The 16636-nt window shown below is 36.7% G+C and overlaps 2 protein-coding genes across 3 annotated transcripts in view; both read right to left on the minus strand.

Annotated features, from left to right (window-relative positions):
* Positions 1-331, minus strand: part of DPYS (dihydropyrimidinase) — a 38681-nt gene extending 38350 nt beyond the window's left edge. The window contains exon 1 of one of the 2 annotated variants that reach the window (XM_042036284.1): positions 229-331. The gene's annotated coding sequence lies outside the window, so the exon portion shown is untranslated. The remainder of the gene's footprint in view (positions 1-228) is intronic. The other variant, XM_042036283.1, reaches the window with a different exon arrangement.
* A 994-nt stretch (positions 332-1325) lies between these two features.
* LRP12 (LDL receptor related protein 12) overlaps positions 1326-16636 on the minus strand; it is a 51929-nt gene continuing 36618 nt past the window's right edge. The window contains exons 4-7 of the mRNA XM_042035914.1: positions 15062-15264; positions 9410-10511; positions 8443-8575; positions 1326-4548 (exon numbers count right to left, since the gene is read on the minus strand). Coding sequence (XP_041891848.1) covers positions 3685-4548; positions 8443-8575; positions 9410-10511; positions 15062-15264 — 2302 coding nt within the window. The 3' untranslated portion in view covers positions 1326-3684. The remainder of the gene's footprint in view (positions 4549-8442; positions 8576-9409; positions 10512-15061; positions 15265-16636) is intronic.

Here is a 16636-nt window from a genome sequence, read left to right on the forward strand (position 1 = left end):
GGATATTACATTCTCTTCCCCCAAGTTACTACCCACCATAGTGGGTACCGCATATGAACAGAAATCTCAACTAGACATATTGACATGAATGTTGTGCTATAAAACTTCTCTGTATCAAGTCCAATAATTATGGACTTTAATTTCCTTAGATGAGGGAAAATCTAACTACAAGAGTGAAACTCCAATGCAGGATAGAAGGGAAAGAGTTTTAACTATCAATCTGCTTACCTCTCCATATGTTTGGTGACTTGGCAAAGGGACAAGACAGACTTCTCCTTTGTCCTTTCAGAACACACCCCATTTTGGGCAACTGAGTTGTAGCTGATGTCCCGGAGGAATTCAGTTACCAATTGCTTATTTTCAGAAACTCACAAGGGAGGAAGAAAAGAGATACAGTCAAAAAGCCCCACAAACTGACAAAACACTTTACAAAAAGCTTCATCCCAACTACAGAAGATTAAAACTTTTGACTTAAACCAAGATTTACAGGAAATGTGCAGCACTTCCTCAGCACAACTGTCACAGTTGAATATCTGGAGATATATATATATATAGGAAAATAAGTCACTCACTTTTCAGAAAGGAAGCAAAACCTCATCCCAATAGGAAAAGCCATGATTTGATCTGCAGTGAGTATTTAATATAGAAACCTCACTGAAAGAGTATTTGTGTCCCAACTTGAACTTCAATTCCCTGGACTGGTGTCAAAGCTTTGACACAAGTTCATGCTTAGGCATTTGGATAGAAAGTGGAACACATAATACTGTAACTAATTCCAGCATCCTCTCCAGAAACCTGTTTTGAAAGAAGAGTTATCAGCAACACTTGCTGAACTTGTACTGAAAATGACCTTTACTTTGGATACAAAACAAGCCCTTGCACCATCTGAAGCTCAGTCAGCCCCCCTAATGTTTCAGTGCAAACCAAGTGACAAAAAAAGTGTGGTATGTGGAAAATAAAAATGACAAACTCTTTCCATGTTTTAATAACTTTACATGAGGAGAAAACTTGCCTCACAATAACCTACATTCTTCAAAGCTTGCAGATGAAAGTGATTTATTACAGAAAACAAGATAATTCCACAGTAAATAATTCTGACTTTTGTTCAAACCGCCCTAGTATTGTAGCACAGCTAAATCAAGAATCAATTAAACAAAACACTAATTCAAGCTCTCCAGAATAAAAAGAAACAAGGTAATAATGACTTACCGGAAACCTCAGTAAAACCAAACTAAACAAATGCAACCAATCATTCATACATTACTGAAAACAAAAACCAGTCACTCCTTTTAATATCCCCAAGAAAAAAAAATCACTGCAACAAATTCACCTCATACAAATATGAATTTTATTTACAATTTTCCAAATATCAATCAAATCCAGCTTCTCAGTTAAATGTGTAGCATTTGTCCTTTAAAACAAATTAAACATTGTGTTCTTTTTACATCTGCAATATGGAGTCCATAGGTACATGCTATTTGGGGCATCTAATGGAACAAATTTAGATCACTGTGTGTGTTCAACACCGAAGGTATTCTGTGAAGACTCTTTCTTCAAAATTTATCTGCCTCAGGGACAAGCATTTCCACAACCACTTTCTGATGACAATTAACTAGGAAGGTTTAAAAACCCAGTATTTTATACCAGGACATACTGTTCACATATACTTCAGGGTGTGTTACCATGTTCCTATTGCAAAGCTGCCTGCTCTATAAGCAATGCTACTGAAATCAGACTAAAGATTACCCACAGATTTAGATATTATTCAATGTGAATAAAAATGGCCATTGATGACTTTTACTTGAGTATGTGTAATTATGGGCCAACTTGTACCTGATGTGGTACCAGTGTGATGTGATCTGTTCTGAAACTTGAAACCGCATGGGTCATTATAATAAAATCTTTTACAACTGTATTGCACATAAGGTTCCTCAAAAGCACAAATCTACGTAATTGCATCCTGAACTCAGAATTTACCTGCTAACCTGCATGAAAAAATTAACCAGATGGTAAAATAGTTTATTTTTCTCATCCCAGCGTCTGTGAATGAAGAGAAGAGGGAGAAGATACATACACTTTGGAACCTATTCAATTGTTTGTTTCTTCTGCATGTGATTTGTACTCAGAGATGAAAATTTAAAAAAAAATAAAAAAGCCAGACAGACCTTAGATTTATCTTTAAAAGTACCTCAAAAACATAACAAAAATTCAATTTAATTTTGATACATATTAAAATTTTAGTCAGTTCTGCCCGACAGCATAACACGACAGAAATGCACAAGACTTTAAACATGCTTTAAAATGACATTCAACAAAGTATTTAAAATTTAATAAATAGCATACAATCACACACAAATACATTTCATACTGGATCTTTAAGCCTACTAAAAACAGACTGGCAAAGAATAAATAAAACAGTAGTTGACAGTTTTGATTTTAAAAGGTGTAGTTTCTTCTTGTCACGCTAGTAGCCACGTATTAACCTGCTTATCACAAAATTGGAAGTTATGAGCTTTTTTCCTCACTGATCTGTTTTGCTCCAACATGTAGTATCATAAAAAAATACACTAAAAGGGTTTTCTTTTGGTTTTTTTTAAACAACCAGTCTGCGACCGAGTAAACCAGTTTTTAAATACAATGAATAAATAGGGAATTAGTAAAGCAAATTCAATTGCAACAAAAACGCAACACCCCAAGAAAAGAGCCATGGAAATATATAGCCATTGCAATATTAGACAATAATAGTACTTAAAGTGATAGTGCTTGTGCACTAAGCTCATTAGAGACCTTAATATGATTTTAGTGCAAATCCCTTGAGTCCAAACAAGCTTTATACCCTACAGTATTAGGGAAAGATCTATTACCAGTTGGAACTTATTCTGTAGTGTATTTGTACATATTGGATATTTAAGGAACTAACACATATTGTAATATCTTCGGCCCTTTTTTACTTCAAATCAAAAAGACTAATGACTGGGGATTTTACATACTATTTGGCTGTACCATATTAGACTGCAGTTTAGGAAAGTCAGTGCTAAAAAAGCTTTTGCCATCAGTTTATCTACTATGCCTAAATTTCATATATCATTGCATTTTGTACTTCTGAAAGAAAAAGAATGCTCCTGGAGAAAGTTTCTCCTCCCTTTAAGTAAGTTCACATTATGATGAAATTCAAGAATATTTAGACAGTGTTGAATAAACTCAAAGGAAAGTACATATTTTACATAAACAATCCTTACCAGTATTTAGTATATTAAGTTACAAGTATGTTGGCAATAATACAACAGAGTCAATTCCTAAAGGAAAATAATTCTGTACAAATTCACCTGTTAATATGGGGTTAAACAGGCAGCCAATAAGTCTTGAGCAGCCATGTTTCAGGTTTTAACTACAGTACCAGGATAAACTAAATTTGAAACTAATGGGGAAAACTTCAGTTTAAAGAGTAATCTGATTATACTGGATACACACATTGTGTATTCAGAGCCATTAAAATGTTCACTCTTATAGTTCCATAATGTCATCCAGTATAAGAAAAGTTTAATCAACCACACATGCTAAAATAGCTTTAACATATTGTTGTCCTGGATTTTTTTAAACTAAAAACTAATTTTAACTGTGAAGTACAAAACAATGACAGATATTGCTCCAACTTGTACACAATCTTTCCTAAACAATCCGTACCTAGCAGAGTAATAATGCCTCATCATCACTAGTTTCATTTTTCACTGTTGCCTCTAAGCAAGTGTCGGGTATCTGGGCAGTGTGTACGATGCCACAGCTCTCACAGGGGCCATCTCGACTGCATGACCTCACACTGTGATGTGTTGCACTGTAAGGCTGTCTAAGCCCTGGTCCTTGATCTGAGCTGAGATCAAGTAGAGGTCTTGAACAGTCATTCATGTCAAAGTCTGATGCTACATCAGAGACTGGAATTAACATTTCAACATCATCATCCTCTTCTCTTCCACTTACCCCATTATCAAGCTGTCTCAAAGGACTTTGGTTCTGATTCACCGAGCTTGATCTCCCTAAAGTAAAGCGTACCCAGCGTAAGCCTTGAGTCATACGGCTTAGTGCGCTCGTGAGCTGGTGGCGTGCGGGACTTGTGCTTGGGGGCTCTACACTTGTCACTTCTCTTCCACCATCCGTGGCACTGCTACTGCTGCTCTGAGCAGAGGAACTCCCACACGCTCCCACTGCTGCTTCTATTGCTGTTGCAGGAGGGACTTTTTGAGGCAAGGTGGCAGCAACACCACCAACTGCTCCTGCTGCATCTCTTCTTTCATTTTCTGTGTCTGTATCATCAGATTCAACTGAAAACAAACTTCTGTGAGTATTATTTCTTTCAGCTTCTCTACTAGTACTTTGGCTGGCAACGTCATCTCCATCCGCCGAGACCAATGCCAACGATCCAGAATGACGTGACCTTGCAAAATTAAAAATTCGATTCCAAATGTTACTTGATCTGCCAGCCATAGGAAGTCTGATTGAGGTAAATCCAAGCTGAGATCGTACTGCCAGCCTCAGGTTTTCCAGAACTGAAGCCTAAATGAGAAGACAAGCAACAATCAAGTGTTGACAGTCTGCTGGTACTAGCAAAGAATGAATGATAACTGTTGTGGAAAACAGCATTTAACGAAGTTAAATGTAGAGTCTTAAATATAAAAAAATGTTGCATCTTTCATAATAAGGATCTGGTATATGTAGCAATAGGCTATTTAAAAAAAAAAGTGGGCATGAAAAAAGTTTAGATGCTCTAGTGCAAAAAATATTATAAACAGGCAAATTAAGTGGAAATACATAAGCAAAGGTAATAAAAGAGGAATGAATTCTATATAAGGTACATTTCTGCCCTAATCAAGGATCTCTAAATAAGACAATGTGAAAAGCAAGGCACTATAGCCTGGATATGGAACACTGATTAAAGGAAAGTACAACCACAGAGCCAGCAGAGCAGGCATACTAAATCTATTACAGACAGTCTTACCAAAAAGGTAGTCACTGTGGATTTTAGAGAACAGCACATAGAAACATGTCTCAGAAAGTTTAGGATTTAAAAACAAAGTCTTCCAGAAAGATTTAACAAAGGTGGCCACCTTCTTTATCCACTACCATAGGGCTGCCTCAAAGGGACTAAATTAAATATCTTCTCCAGCAGAGGCTTATAGTTTGACTTTTTTCCCCCCCCTTCTGGTATCATCAGTTAATTCCAGTTTCAAAATGCTATGCTTCTGTTGAAAAAAAATTATCTTTTGTGTTCTAAACTATACATTTCCCAAATTCACTATATGTTTTCCAGTCATTTAGCTACAGAAGAATGCATACCTGAATTTTCCTGTTTAAAACCCTGTATAACTTTTGAACTGTAAGGTAACACAAACACACAAACTCCTTTGTATTGGGGATCCCTAATGATGCCTGAAGTGGCCACCTAAAAACAGAGACTAGACAAGAATAAGGGAATGAAGGTAGGTATTTATTCGAAGGGCCTTCAAAGGTACCCTCTGGGGAGCCAGAGGCTACTGCCAAGATGGACCCCAAGATGGATGACAGGTCACGAGTTCTTCACACTTTTGTAAGTTTGGTTCATTTGCATATCAGGGTTAATTCTCCAATTAAAGCTTCAGTTAATGAGGTAACTTCCCCAAGCTTGCCCCTTCCCTTTAGAGACTTTTGGTTTATACTTTTTGGGCCTAGGATGATCTGAGTGTCCTTGGAGAGCAGGCCCAGAGAGGCTTTGTTATGTCTACGTAGCATGAGAGAGCAGAAGTGAACAGGCTACAGGAAACTTCAGTTACACACTAGGCAGTACAGGATTTGAAAAATATGGAAGTTAAAACCTAAGGCATCACTAACTCAAACTTAGAACACTACCTCAGCTAAGTAGCTCAATTCTCAAATAGGTTGGAAGATCTTCTATCATCATTCTAAAAATATTCACAAATGTGTATAATTAGAGGATAAAGCCCATATTCACAACTTTTGATGACACTTACGGCAAAAATGTAGAATATTCCTCAAAACAGCCATTTTTCCCCAATTAAACTCTTAACATATATGCATGTATTTCCCTTCGTTTATAAAAACGGAACTTTAGTGTTCTCATGCTGTCACCTTCACCTCCTTTCCACCATTCTTCAGACAACACAGCAGAATATCTGAACAATACTGCATGCACAACCTACCTCTTCCCTTCCATTAGTTCACAGGATGATTGAATTCAAGCATACAGTATGTGTGTACAGCAGCCTTACTTTCAAAACCTACTGAACAGACTGCTACTCATCCTTGAAAATCCAGCTCTGAAGGCATGTATCAGTTTTAGGCAGAAAGCACTACACAGAAATCCAAGATTCCTATAGCTTGAGACTTCTGGAAATCTTGAATAACTATCTTCAGTCCTACACAGGTTTGCAATCTTAAGATGTATATTTTGCTCGAAACAAATTTTAACACACCTTGACGTAATACTGACTCCCTTCCCCCAACACTTTACTATATTAAAAATCGAGTTTTATAATTTATAGAATTCAATTTACATTGCCTTGAGTTTTTATTGACGTTGTCTCCTCTGAAAAACAAAGGTTTTAAGCAATGCAACTTCATTGTTCAAGTATGAGTAAAGTTTTTATCATGGAAGCATCAGTGCTTTAGAATGACATTTTCATTACTTTTGAAGTTGATGGCCTGCTCACTACTACTCCTGATTTCTATGCAAGTTAATTGGTCAGTATAGTTACTTCAGTTTTCAAGGCCTCAAGTCTTATTTGAAGTGCTGGTGTTCTTAATGGGAATTCAGTAACACTCTCACTGTTCAAAACTATTGTACATGCATTGATATTTTATGGAGTGTGAAATCATGGTTACATATAAATACTATCAAGCAACTACATTTTGTTATGTTTAATTACAAAAGATTGCCATATAATTTCAATATATTCTGAAATGAATTTAAAATGTATCCAAAGAAACAGTAGGTAATTCAATTTAAGTCAAACTAAAAAGTAAAGAAAATGTCAGTAATTGCACAGCTTTTCAAAAGCTCCAGTACCAATCTCTGACTGCAGCCACTACGCCTGGGTCTTTCAGAACTGTCCTCTCTATGACGAGATTTCCTCTTAGTAAAAACCAAGATCTTTACATCACCTTTATGCGATTTCATGATGAAAAATGGGTCTGAGCAAGCTAGATTTTTTTGAAAATCGTAATTGTTCCTCCACATACTTATGTACACCAAACCTGAAGTGTCCCACACCTGCAGAAAACATTGGTTTGTTCCAAGTTACCTGTACTAGAGGACTTACACATCTGGGCATGATAACTGCATTGTCTCCACAGACCTTCTTGGGCTAACCCTACCTCAAGAGACTTGTGCACATAGATCCATCATAAACTGGTGAAGCTTAATTTTGGAAAAGAGGACAGCAAGCCAAATTTGTAGAAGTACAAAACTGGTTTGAAACAGTAACATACTGATCTTTATTATAACCCCAGTAACCCACTGAACAAGGGATTCTACAGTGTCCACTACAGGCATTTATTTAATTAATGAAGCTCAGTGCCAATTTAGCTACTAAAAAAATCTTTACTATGTGTTCTGACACATTTTAAAGCCTCTCATGCAAATTGCAATTTATTTTCCTCTTTTCCTCTGAAAAATCTTTTGTGACAGATCCTAGCTGTTTGTGAACATGTGTGCATGAAAGAACATGTGATAGTCATGTAATTTTTTCTTACAGTAAACTTTCCTGTATTAACTGCAACATAATTAATGCCAACTCTAATGCAGGATTCCTAGACTAAGACGTTCCTTCTATTTCTCAAAAGAGCTCTATAACTGAAAGACATTTTTAATTACTTGAAAAGTTGTTTGACAGAAATTCATTAATCACCCAAGTAAGAAATGTGCTAATCATCCACCTCTGAATCTGGATGACTAGGAACTATTAACTGCCATTTACTAGCTTTTACTTTGTAACTTGTCCATGTAATTTTATATGATACTACAGCCTGGCCTTCTCCATCACCTCATTATTCACAGCAGGCATGAACATACCTACACACTGTGCATGTGAACTACCATTTTGCATTAGAAGTTTAGGTCTTCTTTCCCAAAACAAAAAGTGCTATCATGCAATCCTTACTTTCACAACAGTAATACAGAACATACAATTAGATCTACCAATCTATTACTCTTCATGCAAGAGGGGTTCTATAGTGTGCATTACTGGCATTATCAACAAAAGAAAGCCTGCAAAGGAAACTGTGGTGTTACTGTATCATGATTTTTTCCAACAGCTAATCATTCCTGTAGCATTATTGACTTGAAAAGAGGAAAAGGAAATGCTCTAGAACAAAAGAATGTACATGAAAGTTAAAATATCTTCATTTCAGTCTCCTTAAAATTTAAGTGGTCTGCCTGCTATTTTGAAATCTTACCTGATTTGGGGAACAAACAGGGAAATCTTCGACTGGTGGAATTAAACCCTGGGCAATTAATTGTCCATAGGATGGAGGAGCTTCTCTTCTTAACAGTTCAGCCTCAACCCTTGACAAGTGAGTTTCAAATGATCTTTCAAAGAGAAAAGAAATTTCAGAATACATAAGACACTGATGCATATACATATAGAAAAGAATAAAACTACATCAGACTATTATAATCTGAAAAAAAATTTTCAGAAGATCAAGTTTTGCTAATTTAATTGAAATTTAATTGACAAAGAATATAAAGTCATTCCTATGAGTCCGTCCAGCTGAAATGGGAGTAAAAAAACCAACCCAACAATAAGTTTCTTAAAAGCAAACAAACAAGCCAGCCCAAACCCATTGGCTGAATATAAAAAGCAGTGTGAGTAATGCTTATATTATTGTAAAAAATTGAAGGATATGTAATCCTGGTATGAACTAGCCTACAAGAGAAGAAACATGCTGTCATACACAGAACTGCAATATAAATTGCAAATTAATTAACTGCAGTTTTTCCACACTTCCTTTTTGTTAACATCGTCTGAAAGCTTAACCCTCAACAGTGAAGTGATCAGAATACTTCGATCCTCTTTTCTTCACTGGGAGAGCAGTCAGTCACTGGAACAGGCTCCCCAGGGAACTGGGTCATGGCACCCAGCCTTCAGAGTCCAAGGAGCATCTGGACAATGCTCAGCCATAGGTCTAAGAAAGGTTTAGTTTTAGATGTCCTGCAAGAAGCAGGGAGTTAGACTTGATATTCCTTATGGGTCCCTTCCAACCTGATAAACTCTGTGATTAACTAACCTCTTTTTACTATCAAAGAAAAAGGAACAGTATATTTACAAATCACATGCAACAATATTTGTATGGCAATAAAACTGCTTCAAGTACAGACAATATCAAGATACCTAAATTTGTAATAAAGTTGAGTTCAACTTACCTTCGCTCAAACATCCTGAGTGAGTACAATTTACAAGTACATCCCAGTGCAATGACAAGCAGCAATCCACAAATAAGACTCCCAATGACAGCTGCAGTTATCACTCTAGTGGGCACAATGACTGGGCAATTCTCTTCGTCACTGCCATCACCACAGTCATCTTGAGAATCACAAACCCAGCTCTCAAACACACAGCGGTTATTTTTACAGTGAAAATTGCCTGGCTGACAGAAGAAACAGTTCTTTTCATCTGAACCATTAGGGCAATGATTCTGGTAGTTGCAGCGATCTGAACGAGGGTAGCAAACACCATTTCGAGAGCAGGGAAACTCATCTCTTTGGCACATGGTGCAGTTGGTTTCATCCCTTCCATTTGGACAGTGCCAGTAGCCATCACAGCGTTGCTGCTCTGTGTAGCACCCCCAGTTTCCACCGCATGGGATTTCCCAGGGCAAACAGAAGCCATCAACCTGATAGGTTGCATTGAACCCTCTTGCAGCATTCACTTTGTCAGCACAAAAATGCACTCTTATCTGTCCTGAGGATGAAACAACTGTGAGGGGAGCATGAGAATCAAATGCTGTCAGTACACGCAACAGCCTCCGTGGATTCTCCTCTAACCCATCATATATTTTGACATAGTCTCCATAACCTGTACCATCAAGTTTAAAATCAGTGAATCGCAAGATTACTTTGCGATGATCACCAGTGTCTATCAGCCAGGTGCAGTTGCTGCCAGGTGGATAGAAGTCAGGATAGTTGGGAGAACTGAAAGTACCATAAAAGTATTTTAACCACTGCCCACATGTTGGCACATCACAGTCTATTTCATCTCCTAGGTCAAGACAATCAATGTTACCATCACATTTTAAAGATTCTGGAAGGCAAGTGTAAAGCTTGGTGAAGCGGGAAAGACACTGGAACTGATTGTTAGCACAAGGCTGAAAGGAAGAAGCTGTTGGAGGATTAGCTTTGGCACACATTTCTTCATCCGAGTTGTCTCCACATTCATCCATATTGTTACATTTCCAACTTTCTGGAATACACTTCCCATTAGCACAATGAAACTGGTCACAATCACAATTTGGTTCATCAGATTTCCCTGGAAGTAGAAAAAAAAATTTTCTTAGAGTTTAGCACTTTAATGGTTTGTGTTGCATATTTATTTCCTGCACCAGGTACTTCAGAAGGGAAAAGCAAATGCCTGAAGTGTCTGTAAACCATGACAACTTTCAGCAAATTTGAAGATAAAACAGTTTTTTCAAGGCAAAATTGCATCAACACATCAGCATGTACCTTATCCTTAGCTGATTTCAGTCAAATAACTTTAACCCAAGCAAAAAAACCAATGCTCATTTATAGCTATTGAGAAATCTGACTTCTAATATGCTAACAATAAGTTAGAAAAATACTCTCCCATCTATCACTCAAAATACAGAAACATTTTGTGCTGCAGTACTGGTTATCTCCTCAAATTCTTTCCCATAAAAGCAGTCAGACTCTCTTCTGCTTTTGGAGGTTCCTACTTTGTACCAAAGGATCTAAGGCAAGAGAGAAGCTGACAGCTGAAGATTACACATTACCACCAAAGAAAGAAACCTCTGTCCTCTCCTCTTCCCACTGTTTGCTCCTGCCTCTCCTGGAGCAACTAAGATGAGAGTGCAGCAAATATACCTGGGATCCAAGCTATTTCAGCTCTGCAACAGTTCAGCTGAGTTAAACACTGCTGTATCACTTTCAATCACTTATTTCTACAAACCACTGTACAGAATGTAAAATTTGCTATAAAACAAACTATCATGGTCAAAAAATTTAAAATGAGTCTGCAATGCAGATGGTCCTACACAGCAGTAATTCAGAAACTAAACTAGACAAATATATATTCATTCTAAGGAACACTATGCCTAAGGTTTTAATAAGGAAACAGGAAAGACAGCATGATGAACTCACTGAAATCCTCATGTTCCCAGGAGAAGCATGTTCTATCTTTTTTTACAAGAGAACAATTCAGATTGGAATGGAGGCCATCTAATCAAATCATCTGCTCAAAAAAAGGCTAACTGGTGTTTGATTAGGCTCTTCAGCACCTTCTGCAATCAAGTATTTTTAAAGTTCCAGTGCTTTATTAGGCAACATGATAAAAGTTTTCACAGCTAGCTTGAATTTTCCTTGCTGCAACTAATCTGCTCTGATAGGTCAAGTCATATCATACCTCTGTTCTCCTTTTTTCTACTTTATCTTCTCAGAAAGCATTAAAAATAAATACTCTAACTTAAAATAATAATTCTTCTTTAGAAAAGTAGAACACATCATTTTTAAATTTCACAAATGCTAAGGTTTTTAAAAAGTGAATGCAGAAAAAATGAAATCAACAACAGTGATAAATGTTACAAGCACTGCTAAAGAATGTTTAGTCTACAAATTTGCTTTCAGAGACTGAAGAATGAAAGGAGAGCAAAATGTATGTGCTGCCAGTGACTGATTTTCAGAAAACCTTAATTTCACTAAAAAAAGTCCGAAGAGATGCAGTATAAATGATACCATCTTCTTGTTCTGTTACAGATATATAAGTATTTATATATATATAGTACACTCACACACATACATACGGTTCACAATATTAGTATGGCAAAGTTGGAACCTTGGCCTTGAATTCAAAACCTGTAAAACTGAACTGCTAGACTAGTCCTACCTAAACTGAGTGACTATGCTCCACAGGTGCAGGCAATATAGAATATGCATCAATGAACCTGTACAAGTACTAATTAAAATCTAGCTCAGTCCTTCTGCATTGCAGAACCTGGAAGAGCTTGAAAAGAAAGCTGTAACATGGAGTTATAAATTTTGACAGGAATACTGCAGTAACAAAAGAGGATACAATTTCAACCCAAGCCCTTCCTTCTAAAAGCTTTTAAACATCCCAGAAAAGAGTTGGGATACTTGATCCTGATGCAGCATTTTTAATCACCAATCATGCAATCCTTACATAAACAAAATTCACCTGTGAATCAAAAAGAGTCTTAAAATGATAAGAGATGTACTAAGTAAGAATAACTTTGGGAGCTGTACCACAAAAGACTTGAGGATAGCACATGATCATTAGCAGCACTCATATATAGTTACAGCCAAAGGACTAACACAAGTCTTTCATGCATTTACCGTGGACATTGACCTCTGTGCTTTTAATAACTTTATTTTTCACTCTACATCACCACTAGTAAATTCTGTCCCATTTCAATTCCCAAAATTAAAATGGCTGATAAATTTTAAGTAGCAGGAGGAAGACAGAGGGAAGAAAGGCAAGTAAAAGTGGCACAAAATTTACTTTCTAGCCCAGTACCCTTCCTACCCATTATGCTTTTTTCTATTAGTTTGTTTGTTTTAAATTAAATATAAATATTTACCTATTATTTTCTTTAAACAAGAATTAACTCAAACAATTTACATGACCTATCTTTAACATCCAATTTTAAACATGGGGCTCCCTAAGGGCCATTTTTGCACTTGGAATCTGTAGTGTTTCTATCATTCCAGCACAGATAGGCTTAACTTGCATCCAAGTAACTAATGCATTAGTGTTTGTTCCCCTTTTTCTACGATGACTTGCCAACTTTGAGAGTAGCTTTAAAAACACTGAATTAAACAGTCTATTGAGGTGTTAATTTGAGCACTACTGCATAGTGCTAATGAGAAGAAACCAAACATAATGGCACAGTTGAATGCATAGCAAAAGTGTTAGCATTCAAGAGCTTTTTTTGACACTCAAAGGCAGAAATGACCAGATGATTATTAGAGCAGTTGTCAACTCTTCTCCTATATACAGATTGGTTTAAAACATTAAAAGACCACTCTGATCACTGAAACACTACACTTTCATCTCAATTGTGTATTGTATCAAACACAGGGAGCAAACTCAAGCCAAAGTTTCAGTATGGCTCATTTGTTAAAAAATGAACAAACTTCCCCAAAATAGTATTTCTTTCTTTTAAAAAAGACATTCACAAATTTAGGATTAAAGTCTTAAGCACTCTAATCTACAACACTACATAGAAGAAATCAATTAACATAAAAACCTGCTTATTATTGAAAATATTACAGCTTCTTCCAAGAGGGGTTACATAACAAAATTGTCTCAAGACCAGAGAAAAAGGGAAGGGTTTTCAGAAAAATTCTACAAAGCCCATGGCTTCCCTCCTCTACCCATTTCACACTCTTATCCAAGGTATCTTTCCTTCTCAAAATCCCTCAGGAAGGAATGCTGCCTTTCCTCTGTGCCTACTTGGAGAGGGAGTTGAAAAGGGCAGAAGCTGATGCCTGACACAGGGTAACTGTTCACCTGGGCCACTGGCAGAAAAAGCAGCACAGGATGACGGATCAGCCACTGGCTTCTTCCCTGCTCCCTGATACGTTTTTTGGTGAGATGGTGAACCAAACCCAGGTAGAGCACTGCCCTGAAAGCCGGGCCAGCATCAAATGCAAGGCTGCATTACTTCCCCAAGACCTGCTAAACTGCAAGGAGCTGAACCATAGAAAGAGCTTTTTTGTAGACTTAAGAACAGGTGATAGAGATGGATAAGCCTGCTTGGAAACTTGTTTGTGAGAGACTGCCACAGTGAAGGAAGCTACTAGGTAAGAAGAGTGCAGAGTACAAAACAGGAGCAAATACAGCTTAGACTAGAGATCAGGGCTAGATTTACTGAATCTTGTTGGAATTGTTTTGAAGGTGGGTGGCACTGGATGTGTGTAAGAGTATGAATTGTTTTATGGAGGAGAGGAGCCAAAAGTCGGTGTGCACAGAGATCTGGAGCAGGCCAGTGAATGGATACAGGCATACACTTGGAGGGAGCAAGGTAACATGAAACCATTGTGAAAACCAAGAAAAATCTAATCCAGTATTTGGGATGATCATGATGTAGAACACTATAATCATGCTATTACATAAAACTGTAATACCTCTTAAAGTCAGGAAAAGTTTGGAACTAGTCTTGAGCCACAACTGGCTTCCTCCTCTTGGCAAGATCCAATAGAGCAAGAATGCCTCACAAAACACTCTCAAACTATTACTACTGGTAACTAGTTTATATCACATCCTGTAATTACACAAGAAAAATTTTGCAGGTACAGAACCATGTCTGCACTTGGCTGGATTAATCTGTAATATTAATGCAGTGGGGATTTTTTAGATTTTTTTTTTTAAAAGATAGTATGCCTTCTGGAAATGGGAAAAATGATGCACATTCTGTGAGAAATGTAAAAAAAAAAATATCCTGCCATTTCTTTCCTCTCTTACTGTATTTATGATACTCAGAAGTTTACCCAACTACTTTAATAAATTTATTTTAGTCTGACGAAAACATTTCAAATCTTAAACTATTTTAAAAGAACTTCTAGGTACCTACTACTAATGGCTAACCTTTTTCTTCCCAAAAAATCATTCAATCTGCTTACTGATATTCCCACTTTGAATATTCAAGTTGTGCATGGGATCAAAATACATTACCTAATCTGTGTTTTCTCTGATTTCAATAAACCTTGAGGTGACTACAGGAAATACCCATAGTCAATACTTACCCCATTAGAAGGACATAATTCTTGGAACAGGAAACAAAAAGTGAAACCATAAAATTATACTACATATCATTTGAAACATACCAGCAAAGTAGGCCAATCTGAAGCCTTTTCTGGAGATGCTATCATCTGAATGAAACCTTATCCAAACATGATCCTGTGAAGAGATGTATGGTGAGGGAATGGAAGAGCCACATGCTCTATAGCCTTCAATATTCTTGTAGCTTCCAATTGTTAACCAATCTGAGCTGCATCGTCGAGATCCCTGAACATCAAAATCTTGAAAGCTGAAAAAGAAAAATATCAAAATTGCTACTGAACTCAATATTACACAAACAATCTGATTAATTACTACACATGGAAATTAGCTTGAAGTTCTTTTTGAAATAAAGAAATATTTCTGAAGTAAAAATAGTAGCTTTTCTACCCATGTAGAAATAGGATTTAACCTTGTGCTGATACATCTAGATTATGAGGACAGCAAGAATGCGTTCTGTCAGATAAAATATTGCATCCACCACTTACAGAAATGGAGTTTTATACAAAAACACACGTTGTCTTAATCTAAAAATAAATTCTGTTAATGAAATTGTCCCTATGTGTCTCATTTAATGATTTTCATATACTACTAAGTGATTTTGTTTAACCCAAATTTCACGAGAATTTTAGCTAATGCTACACTTATGGCAATAATATGATTTGACATTATAAATACAGCTAAATTGTTCAAAACTATGTTTTCAGGTAAGATTTCCTCCCAGTCTCACTACTCAGCTACCCAACCTTTATGTCATGGAATGCCATGGTGTGGCTGCACTCAATCAAGACAAGCTGCCATGGTAATGACGTGTGAGGGGGAGAGAGTCTGTGCAAAACAGGTCTGCACAGACAACAGAGCACTGCCAGAAGTGAAATGTGATACATATGAGTGGAAGGAAACAACATGAAAGAAAAAGAGTTTTATTAAAAATAAACAGTATGAAATGTGTAGAAAGCATTCTAGTAGCTGAACAGTTTTACCTACTTTACATTGCATTTATGCCAGTTAAATATTCAGTAGAAAGATTGTTTAAATTAAGAAGCAGTACTTTAAACAAGTAACTGTGTCAAAGAAAATATTTCATAATGAAGAGCAGTTCCTTAGGTCAACAAGTCTATACTGGAAAATGAAGAAAATCTACAGGTAATGCAGTTTCATGATCAAGTCTAAGCAGTACTAACTTGTATGTTAATGCTACAAGAAACCAGTAACTGGAAATGAACTGATGAGAACTTGAATCCACAAGTTTTTTACATTACTACTTTAGAAAAGTTACAAGATATGGGAAACTGTGAGGAGCTCCCTATATCAAAACTCGGCCCTTCCTAAAGTGCAGTCCTATCTATTGACTCACTATTTGTCCGACATTATTAAGCACACCAAGGGACTTCACAGCAATGAAGCATTACAGCATTTACTCTACACACTTTTAAATGAAAATTTCTTATGTTTCAGACACATTAAAAGGATTCAAATAAATGAGCACATTGACATTTTTTCTAGTCACCAATTCTCCAGCTAAAAACAAATGCTACATGGCTGTGTGAGAACAAATCAGATAAAAGGAAAGGCAAAGGACAGAACTGAAATCCTTCACTTACAGGACGGAAGAGAAAACT

Source organism: Corvus kubaryi, unplaced genomic scaffold, assembly GCF_017639235.1.
Source record: "Corvus kubaryi isolate FWS band 111438036 unplaced genomic scaffold, C.kubaryi_AGA036_p1.0 37385, whole genome shotgun sequence".
Lineage (NCBI taxonomy): Eukaryota > Metazoa > Chordata > Aves > Passeriformes > Corvidae > Corvus > Corvus kubaryi.